This window comes from Hylaeus anthracinus, unplaced genomic scaffold (assembly GCF_026225885.1).
Source record: "Hylaeus anthracinus isolate JK02 unplaced genomic scaffold, UHH_iyHylAnth1.0_haploid 12002, whole genome shotgun sequence".
NCBI classification, from domain to species: Eukaryota; Metazoa; Arthropoda; class Insecta; order Hymenoptera; family Colletidae; genus Hylaeus; species Hylaeus anthracinus.
Genome location: NW_026534349.1, coordinates 520,681 through 531,938, shown reverse-complemented (window position 1 = coordinate 531,938; position 11,258 = coordinate 520,681). Strand labels below are relative to the sequence as shown.

The window sequence follows — 11,258 nt, the reverse complement described above, 5'->3', positions numbered from 1 at the left end:
AACACAGAATAGTTCAAGTGTACTCTGTGCTACAGGGTACACTTGTATGTCCACCGCGTAAGTTAGCTGGAACTAAATCGAGAATAGGAACCTGTTGAATTCTGTAAATAATATATAGCAAGTAAATAAGATAAAATGTTTAAAATTTATTCTGTATCAATAAATAATGAAAATGCTAAATAAATGGGAGACATCTACGATCACATAATAATCTATGCCCGAAATTGATGAAAACGTCTTGTTTCATCTTTGTATTAAGGCTCCAAGTACATAATACGTATACTTATTACGCTCATTGACCCTTTGAAGTATCTACAAAGAACAATCGCTTTCGAATTTTAAATGAAAAGTGTGTCAAGGATACTTTGGATAAGAAACTTTATCGTGAACCATTGTCCATGCATATTGAGAACTATAACGACGCTTCGAAGGGTCAACGAGAACTCTAACCATTAAATAAAGGCACATGTACACAATGTCTACACAGTCTTTAAAGAATATTTCGACTAAAACCAACGGAAGTACTATCATATTTCCATTTAATTTAGAAGCCGAAACGATTGCACAATGTCCTACACAATTCACGATGTCGAAGGTGGAAATTCTAAAATGATTTCCCTCTGGTTGATTCAAGACTCTTTCGTTCTTCGTTTGGAACCACGTTTGATCGAGTATCGTTTAAATTCAATGCGCTGTGTCTTCTCGGTTTTGGTATCGGATTTATGTCGTCGACGATCTCTGGCTTCTGCTTAATTGGTTCAGAGATGTGAAGCTCGATCACTTTTACCGGTTCTCTGAACACGGCTACAGGAACAGGGGGCTCGTTTAGTCTCACAACGTGAATGTTCTGCTCCCTTGGGAATTCCTTAAATTCAATTTTAATCGCGCCTTTGGCATTCTCGTCGTCCACCATATTTTGGAAGAAGTGTCTACGATTCGCTTGAAGCGATTGTCTGGTGTTCCCATGCTGAATGTCTCCGTTCGTTTCTTCCGACGAATCTTTGGTAGCGTTTTTCGTCTCTAGAGCTTTTATTTGCTTCTCGATCTTCTCGATCTCATCCTTCACGGAGAAACTATCACTTCTGGACAACGAATCCAAGGAGCTCTTTCTTCTAAGACGAACTTCCTCCAGTTCCGACGGCGAGTTTATTTGGTTGACGTCCTTGATTATCTCTACGTTCTCTTGGGAAGTCCTGTGGTATTCGATTTGAACATTGTTCTCGTCCTTCTTTGCGGATTCATCAGAATTTTCCTTCTTCACGGGTTCTTCAGAATTTGCCTTCTCCGATTTCTCTTGATCCTCCATCGTAGAGTTTTTTGGTTCAGTTTGCTCGATCCGTACAGAGTTCTCTTCTGTACACTTTTCTTTAACGCATGACTTGGCGTCTTCTGCATTATGTTCTGTGGTTTTGACAAGACTATCTTCTACCTTGGCTGTTTCCAGTGTCTGTACGTCATCTGAAACAGGCTCTGTCGATTGTTCTTTCGCCTCGTTAGTCTCCTTGTCCAAATCTTTACTCTTCTTCGTCATCTCGTCAATGTTCTCGGTAACTCTCGCTATGTCCATTGGCTCTACTATCTGAAGTTCGATGTTGGGTGCTTCGGTAGTCTTCTGCAAAATACACCATGCTATGAAAATATATTAACACGTTTAGGCTACGTTTAAGCCCTGTGTACTTGAGACAAAATTGATGTTGTTTGTTACAACAATCTAAACAAAGATGGGAGTTTTCTTTACAGATGTTACAAGTAAACGTTTGGTTGGTTGCATTATGGATCGGATTACTTTAAATCTTGATTTCCAGTGTTGTTATTCTTTACATATAGACTGTTTAACAAACTAAAATTTTCAGGTGAACGCAACGACGTTGATTTTTTCGGCTTCTTTTAGCCTCTGCACGGAGAAAGCTACAGGACAACATAGCCTAAACAAAAAGTAAAGCTCTGGTCCATAGGGACCAGGTTGGCAACGTGTTAAATGGTTCAACAATTCCATCAAAATATTTCTGAATCTTATCACGTCAATTTCTTACGTTTACCTCGCTACTTTCCACCTTTTCCAGACGTCGTGGTGGCTGCGGTGCTCTCCGTTTCTTCCGGCCGTACGCGCTCATCGTACTGCCAACAGAAATGCAGCTGTTTATAGAGAGATTGGACTTCCTAACAGCGTCCTGGGTGAACCTCTTGAAGACGTAATCGTCAGGAACGTTCTCGTTTTCGTCGCAAAACGCGGCGTCGCCTGACCGATTCGTTTCCTCTTCAGGGTCTACGGTACCCGTGGTCGACCTTTGCGAAGATCTGTTGCCGAGTCTACGCCTGGAAAAATCCACATTTATAACGGATAATCTTTCAAGGAGCGAATAATCGTACGAGGAACGAGAATTCTTACAAAGGAGGAACGGGCGTCCTGTCTTGCGTTTTCACGCGAAGAGTTACACCGTCCTCTGACATCTTGTCGTCGAATTCCAACGATGGTATCTTGTCGGTTGGCTTTGGGCTTACCTGACCGAATCTGGAACGAAAATTGTACGAATACTTATGATTAATGCTGCGTCATTGCTTGGTTACACATGCACATTTGTCTTAGGAATTAAACATACTACATACATATATATCGTATTTGATAAAGATAAATGCGAAATTAAATTGTGCATCTATAATTAAACAACAATACATGTTAGTAATCGTATATGTATACAATGTATAATATGTATAATATGTGTGTATATGTATAATATAGTGTTTGTTTTCCTATCACGACCATAAGTGTGTAATCGTAATCGGTTCAATTTGGTATTTCGTTCTGATTTGGTTCATTTCGCCCACCTTCTGGCCGGTGGTCTGGGAGTAAGGTCGCCCATGATGGACGCAGTGGTGTCCTGTGGGCTCCCGTCGTAGATCCTCGCAGGATCACCATTCACGGTTAAACTTGAGCTATACCTTGACGAGGAGTTGTCCAAAGTGTACTTTCTTCTTCTCGCTAAAGTACCAAGAGCTTCGTCGAACTCCTGCTGATCCTTGGTTGGTCGCAGAGGAGCCATAGGCTTGGTGTTGGCTTCTCTTTTGTAGGTCGACGAAACTGTCGATTACATCAGAATTAATTATACAGCTCAAGTCTATTAGACGGTAACTTTTAAAAACGAGTAAAGACCTGTAGTGATCGTGGATCGTTTTTCCTGCGCTTCCGACTTTTCATCCTTTCGTTTCCCGAACAGTCCACTCCTGAAAATAAACGATGAAAGTTGTTGGAAGAATAATGGGAGACGAAGAAATTAACAGTTTCGGCGTGCGTCAAACGATAATTGTGTCATTCGTTTGATATTCAAGCGTGTTGAGAGATCTGTGTCACATTTATATGCTGCACGAGATGGTGGGACTATGCGCGTGCCTCGCTACGCTCTTAACCCACAGTATCCCGCAATTAATATTCTCAATTGAACTAAGACAACGTTTGCGTTATCCAGCAATGAATTTTTAGGAAAATAGTTAAGAATTTTTTGAAATATAAAAACCAATCCATTCTTGCCAGGATCTTCTTGATGGACGACGGAGTTAGAGAACAGTTTTAACGTTTTATTTTTACTAAAGGTTTTTTAAGAAGTTTAAGAGAATGGCATTTCTTTTTGAATTTTTTGCTCGCTGCTTTTGTGAAAAGTAACGAGAGTATGAATTTTTGTGCCAACGGAAAGTTACTTGAGTTTTTTAATAGGAATGTAAGTTTTAGGAATTTTCCAAAAGTGTCTGGACGCTAGAACTAGCATGATTCATAGGCACAATGCTTTTTATTTACTGTAGATATGAATGATGCAGTGTTTACATGTGCACAGCTATCAAATTTAGAATCTCGGCAAATATTTACAGAATTTACACAAATGAGCATAGGTAGGATAAACAATTGCACACAGAGTAGCGTGATACTCTACTGATCAAGTGTATCATTCCTCGCACAGAAAACACTGTAGCGTCCAAGATACTTTTTGCTTGCAGCAAAAACGTTATTCCTAGCTACGATTATCCGTACTTGAACCCAGACCTAACCGAGCCATAATCATGCAAAAGTCTCGACCACACTGTATCGATCAACGATTCAAGTTTACAGGTAGCGAAGAGAGCGCAACAAGCGAAGCAACCGAGAGGACTCGTCACTCTTATATCGAGATTGTCTGACGTCAACAATACCAGTCTCTTATTTTATTCCATGGGTGTCGCAAGCAAAATGATCAGTCTCGCGACGATCATCGAGACTTTATACTGTAAAAATGTCATTTGACGATTATAATGCCCAGCCACGCAATGCTGTTGATGCTGTCCAAAGATAAGGCCCGAACAAAGTGTAACGAATCGGCCGGGAGGGCTGTCGGCGTGCAATGCTTTGACAAATTATCAGGACAAGTCGCTGGAGACAAAGAGGTTCCTCCACGGCTCGTTTCTACGCTGAGATAAAGTTCGAGGACTGATTCATGGTCAGCGAAACGCTCGAGCAACCTCATTGTCAGCGTAGCAGATTACAAAGTCCAGTCGTGGGATATCCTTTCAGTTCTAATCCAGAGCCCCGCGAGGCGACTTTGCTGATGGGTCAGCTAATAACACGTTCACTGCCAGACTAAAAATCGTGAAAATTTCTACAACGTCAAAATGTTATCTCGATACTATTGAACGTCAAATAACTTGACGTTTGTCGTGTTATTTAAGTTTTGAATGTTGGCAAATTCACGTATTCTATCCAGATTTATTTGTCACTATCGCCACGAAATTACTTTTTTTTAGTTTCTTAATGAAAAGTCACGCGTCACCCATGACGTGGCGACCAACGTGATATTTAAACGAGTTTCTGCACGGCGATGGAATATGAAATGCTGGAACATAGGTTTCTCAATGCTTCTGGTTAATTGTTTAGGAGATAATTATGGCTCAAGTTTCAGAAGGTATCTTCTGAAACTGTATACTCGTGATGCATTACAAGACCTGTGCGTTCGAAATTTTTTATAATAATTTCAGAGTCTCTGTTTAATATAAAAAGGCTCCCATAAACCAGTCTTCCTACATTTTGTGTTTTAATTACACGTTCGCTACCACTATTAAAAATGTATCTCACGAATGATGTAAGCAGTTTTTTTCGTGACCAGAAATTTGAGACATTTTTAATGATAAAGCTCGCAAACTAAACCGCAAGTGCTAAAAAATTAACAAATAAGCGGCAATACAGGCAAAGACAATAAACGTATAATTTGCAATAAAAGTGTTGGTTGTGTGGCGAGCACAGTGAATGGCCGGGAGCAAATTGAAGCAGCGGCATAAGTGCGAAATGACATTGTGACTGATCGTTTCGAGTTAATTGGTAAGGATCCTATGTTTTATTGACGGCGTGTGTGGAATAACCACCTAACCGCTATTCGCGTAATAAAACATATATGAGAAGCTCGGAATCAATAGAAGTTCCGACCGGAACTAGCCTTTAATGTTAATGCAAATACGAAGTCTCTTCGCGAAACAAAATTGAATTATTTTGAATTTGAATTTTTTCACAATAAATAGAAAAACGTTGTTAGTTTGGAAAAATAAAGGAGTCGATATCAGAAAGTACTGCACTTGGTTTATGCACGGCTACTTCAGCACAATCGCTGACGTCTCGCTAAACGATCTATAGCTTGCATACAATAGAACCGACGCGACGCGACGTACTATCTACGACTACTGTGGGTCAGCAGACTATCTTCGAATGATTTATTGCCCTCTGTGACGCATCTTTTCCTGACCTTTCATTGCGGAGATATTCGCCAAATATTGACACTCAATGTCCGACAAAAACAAATTGATCCTTGGAAATCGATCTCTTTCTAGGATTTCATTAAGTAAGTTCGATTACACCAATTAAAGAATATTTATACGTTCATCCTTAAGATGTACAATTGCTTGTATCATTTGTGGAACGCAAAATAGATTGTTGTAGCGAGTACTCGTAAGATCGCCTCAGAGCAATCTTCGAGTCAGCCATTGCGTAGGAAAGTCGCGCGCGATCGTTTCTTTAAATAGAAATCCGAAAGACCTTTTGGATGAAACTCGACCTGACGGCGATTGTCTGGTACGTTGAGTTACTCGTTATTTATGTAGTTTGGATGTTAGCCAAACGCAGGTATACACATTGCGTTCGGTTTTCGATGGTAAGTTCAAGTTCAACAAACTTGCGGGCGCATCCTTCTCAAATTTACTTTCAAACTCGATGGAACGGCCGCGGCGTCCTCGTCGCGGATAAAGAAACCAAACGATCGACGTCAACGCTTTCTACGATGAATTTTATCTTTCATACATATTCAGCTTTGAAAACCCCTAATCTGACTGTGACCACAGTTTACAATTCCGAGTAACGAATATTTACCAAGTGGACTTGATGGAGAAGCTGTTGGATCTCTTCTTTCTGGTTCGGCCGAATGTCCAGAATTTGTTCTTTGTATCTTTCGTTTTCCCATCTCGATACACGACGCGTGGCTGGTTATTGGTAATTTCGTCGTTGAACGGATTCAAATGCTCTGGATAGTCGTATATGGAAACACTGGGACGCCTCGATCGCGACATGATTCACCCTCGTTTCCTCTTCAAGCTTCTTTGAATTTTATCTCGGGAATGGCGTGAAATCGCGACGCCTCGACAACGGGGTTCATCGATCTCTCGGCATGATCCTTTTGGCATCTGCTTCAATCTGAAAGCGCAGAACAGTACACAGTTAGTACTATTATAATTAGTTATTTCTAAACAGGAATATCAAAGTGGAAAGTAGGTATCTGGAGTCCCGAATAAGATTGTTTCATAATTTTTACATTATTTTATGTACATACACAGGTGGTGGCAATCTTTTGAGACAGAATTTCACAACACACTTTTCACGGTAAAACTTTCAAGACTTGAGACACCGTGTAAATAAACGTAGAAAAAGAAGCAAATCGAATTTTGTATCTGAAATTCGACTCTTCTCTCGAGTAATTTATGGGCGAATAGACCTTGAAGGAAAACCACATTGTCTGCGATCAAGTTTTGTAAAAATCCTTTTAATGTTCTATTTGGTACACCTTCTAGACGTTCCTCGTTTCTTTGGCTTCTATTCGTATCCAAGACACGTCGCTAGCTTGTTGTCGCAACGATATTAATTGTAAAGGTACGAAGTGTGAGTAATGTAATCTAGTAGTCGCGTCGAAAGCATCGAGCATCCGGAGTAATGTCAGGATTTATTTTTAACATATTGCGTATACGCGGTTCCGTGGAAGTTGACGTTCACAGGAAGTTGAACTTGGCTAACGAGAAACAGTCTTACGATCAACCAGAGATAGGCAAAATTCGTATCTACAATCTATTCTATTTTTATCTATGCAACTTTGAATAATGGGCGAATAGTAAACGATTTCTTCTTCGTTACTCGTAGTATAAAAACCAGAATTTGAATGGTAAATTGAAATATTTCAGGAAAACCAAATTAAAGTTTAATCCATCGAATAAATGTTACAAATAAATCGATATACGTTGGCTTGATGAGTAATCGTCTATTATTCGAGAAAAACGTTTGCTTTCGAGTCTGCAACCAACAAGCAGGCAACTACACTCGGTTCATTAAATATCATTTACTTTACTGTATCGTGCAGAGCAATTAGGAGATCGCGTTTCTGATCGATTCGAATCTATCGGTCAAACTTACTTAATGATATTTGATGAAAATCCAGGGCTGTTTGTAAGAGTTACCCGACGCGATACACTTTCATTTGTTGCTTTCGTGTCGAAATAATAAAAAAATGAGGCAAGCTCGTCGAGCGATAGATCGGATAGATCTCGACCTCGGATCACGTTAACGATTTCGATGCGATATTCGTATCACGAAGGGAATATAAAGTATATTAGTCAATGAAGATGGATACGAGGGAAACGATTAGGAGCGAGCAGCAATATAATTGCTGAACGTGCGCGTACCGTGCTATCTCGTTACGCCAATTGTCAGTTCAAATCGAACGACCTACGGACTCGTCCAATTGACCATTATTACGCACCAATGATTGCAAAACAAGGATAAAGTCCTAAGTTAATCCGTCCAACTCGGAAATAACGCTCGTCTGCCGTTAACCTCGCGCGAAACCAACGGAAGAAATACACGTAAACAAGTAGCTTATTTCGTCTTAGAAATTTCAAATCCTGCAAGGAACAAGACCCAAGTATTGAGTTCATAATCAATTTCAACTATGAAATTATCGCTGCGGATAAACAAATTCTTCCCACGTTGGAATAAAAGAAAACGATTATGTGGACAAAGCCGCAAAAGAAGCTACGAGAGATTCTTATCAAAATTTCCCAGTTCGTCACAATGATCTTAAAAGATTTCTACGTAAGAAAAACAGGGAATTCTGGAATACCAAATGGAAAAAAAAGTGTTTCAGGTACGGAAGGATATATTGTACACTTGAAACCCGACAACCAAACTGCATGAATGAAGTAATCCTCACTCGTCTACGAATTGGCCGTATTCGACAACTTTTCATTCGGCGAAACAGCATAGCCAACCTAATCAATTAAAAGTATGCCGTTTCAGTGAAACCTTCCTGTTCCCGACCATGATTTAACGAGACGCTAATTAACCTCATGTTCCTCGAGATTTCTTGCGTTACGCGACAAAATAACGTTGCGTTAACCCGTTTGACGTGCCACCTAATCCTAGATTACGAAAATAGAGAACGGTACATCGTTTGCGTAACACACGTTGCTCGATGATGCATCTTAATTACTAATTCTAAGTCACACGTTGATTCCGCGCTGGCTGGTTCGTCTTTTCTTGTTGGCGCGATTCACTGTTCCGCGAACGCATTTCTCTTTTATACGAGACGAGAAACGATATTCTTTTATCCGTTACTTACCGAGCCACGCGACGCCGACGGGTACTTTCTTTATTTTATCGCTTCGTAACATACCACTGACTTTCATCCGCCGTTTTAGAAAATAATTACAATTTATTTCAATTATGTTTACATATAATTATTTATTGAAGAGGCCTGAAATCGTGATGCAGACATTTATATTTCTTTATTATGTTATTATTATGAATATTCTCATCACTTTTTATGTGTTCATTATTGTCTATATTATTTACTTTATCTTTTACTTTGAATTTATACCAAATCTCCTTATACCTCCTAATATAATAATACATGTCGAAATCTAGGAAGACGATCGTTGCTTTCACTGTGATAAAATTCATATAAAGTAATGATAATGGAATTAATTATACAACTCAGGAGTCGCAATTAGGCGCATTTAGCTCGTAGCCTGATTTCCCTTCTTCGGGCGTCAACTTTTTAGAAATTCAAACGCGTGCCAGACGAAATGAAAAAATCCTGGAGCTGGAATAATTAGCCGTGCCACATGTTCATGAAGCAAAAACACGCACGCGACATGAATTATAGTCGCCTCTGCGATGCTTTTTCTTTTAAGAAACTGACTATCTGATGAAAAACGTAACGTTTCGGTGAAACTTTTCAGGTTTGGAGTGACAACAACACTAGGAAGATTTTTAAATGTTCAGGTGTATCAGAAAAGAAACATTCTGAGACAGTATTCTTTTATTACGAAGAACTTTCAACAATTAAAAAAGCATATTTCTTGATTATATATCTAAGTGGCTGAATGGATTTGAATGATTACAATACCTTCCTTTCTTATTAATATAATACATGAAAATATAAAAATACGTGTTTCTCCGTGTGCATCCGAAAAATTTCACCAAAATGGTCTTTGAATGATCCACAGATATATTATATCTTATCAGAAGAGTATGCGTCCTCCAAGAGTCAAGCAAAAGTATCACGTGCTTACGAGGAATGACTAACGAACGCAATTAGCTCAATTAGCTCATTGCACTCGCAATTCGTTCCTGATCTGCAGTTCGTCCATAAACTTGCGTCACGATTGTTGAACGATTCTCAACGCAAAGACAATTACAAATAGATACGTGTTTATAGTTGAACGCCTTATCTTTGAAACTCGACTATCTCGAGTCGCTTCGAACAAATGTCGACGAGAATACAAAGCCGAAACCTTGAAACGAATGGAAGCCTGAATTTCAGTGAAATCGATATCGAATATTTTTGGAAGAGTGATAAAATAGTCCCAACGTTTGTTTTTTTTTTTTTTTGTACACACGGTGCTAATTGCGTCGAAGGCCATCGTACTTTACTAATCGGAGGATCTATTAGTACGCGATGACCCGATTGCAGTGAAATATTTGAAATTTAGAATGTTTACGGCCATTGCTCTTATGAACAACGTATAAAATATTTCAATTGTATGATATGGAACCCTTCACATTGAATACCATTTTTCAGGAATTGATACATATTTTTCAGAAATGAATAAATTTAATGTATACATACATGTATATCTATAAGATAGCCCGTTGGAAACATTTGTGAAACTCGGATAAATTTTAACATTTGTTTAAAAAAAAATTCCTGCTTCGAAAAATTCCGTAAGGAGATAAAGTTTTAGTGAGTCTGATGTAATATAATTTAAGAAGTTACATAACAACCATATCAGCAAAGATAATGGTATCAGTTTTCCTTTTAGTAGCATTAAAATTCTGATATGTTTTTTAGTTTCGCAGATATCAGTACTGAGAAATTGAATTTGATTAATGTCCACCTCCTGATGAGTGTACGACAAATTATTCAAAGAGAATAGACAGAAATTAACATTAAAACACTGTTGTTTTTATACAGAAAAGATTAACATTTTACTAGCCGCACACTTATCGTAAACTACACAAGATAACACGGTTTTACTCAAACTTTCATAACTTGTGCGATATATGTACAATGTATCAATGATATGGCATTTTTAAATTACGCTAATCGTGACTGTAGAATCATGCAAGGACTCTTTAATGGTTATAATTAAACTGTGAATCTTTATGCACAATCAAATCTTAGCAAACGTACCTACAAAAGCTATAACTCGCTATTGAAACATTATACAGGGTGTCCCAAAAGTCGGGGAGGAGCCGGAAATGGGGGGTAGCTGAGACGATTCTGAACAAAAATTTCCTTTGCAAAAATGTCGGATAGGGCTTCGTTAAGGAGATATTAAGCGAAAACCCTGACCAATCAGAGCGCGCGTATACCGCTGGAGCGGCCGCGATAGCGATGGCTACGCGCTAGGCGGCAGCGCTTGTACGCGAACAAGTGACTCGACGTGCATCGAAGGACATTGACGCTGCCGCCTAGCGCGTAGCC

The 11,258-nt window shown here is 39.1% G+C and overlaps 3 protein-coding genes across 5 annotated transcripts in view; 2 read left to right on the top strand and 1 right to left on the bottom strand.

Annotated features, from left to right (window-relative positions):
• Nucleotides 1–11,258, top strand: part of LOC128891802 (uncharacterized) — a 116,192-nt gene that overhangs the window by 48,080 nt on the left and 56,854 nt on the right. The window lies entirely within an intron of this gene.
• Nucleotides 127–11,258, bottom strand: part of LOC128891791 (muscle M-line assembly protein unc-89-like) — a 17,792-nt gene continuing 6,660 nt past the window's right edge. Inside the window, exons 2-7 of one of the 3 annotated variants that reach the window (XM_054151597.1) lie at nucleotides 6,377–6,697; nucleotides 3,152–3,222; nucleotides 2,941–3,079; nucleotides 2,390–2,512; nucleotides 2,034–2,316; nucleotides 127–1,612 (exon numbers count right to left, since the gene is read on the bottom strand). In XM_054151597.1, the coding sequence (XP_054007572.1) occupies nucleotides 605–1,612; nucleotides 2,034–2,316; nucleotides 2,390–2,512; nucleotides 2,941–3,079; nucleotides 3,152–3,222; nucleotides 6,377–6,573 (1,821 nt within the window). In that variant the 5' untranslated portion in view covers nucleotides 6,574–6,697 and the 3' untranslated portion in view covers nucleotides 127–604. Of the gene's footprint in view, nucleotides 1,613–2,033; nucleotides 2,317–2,389; nucleotides 2,513–2,826; nucleotides 3,080–3,151; nucleotides 3,223–6,376; nucleotides 6,698–11,258 lie in introns of all 3 variants that reach the window. The other 2 variants (XM_054151595.1, XM_054151596.1) reach the window with 2 other exon arrangements.
• Nucleotides 5,002–11,258, top strand: part of LOC128891800 (biogenesis of lysosome-related organelles complex 1 subunit 6-like) — an 18,893-nt gene continuing 12,636 nt past the window's right edge. The window contains exon 1 of the mRNA XM_054151612.1: nucleotides 5,002–5,338. The gene's annotated coding sequence lies outside the window, so the exon portion shown is untranslated. The remainder of the gene's footprint in view (nucleotides 5,339–11,258) is intronic.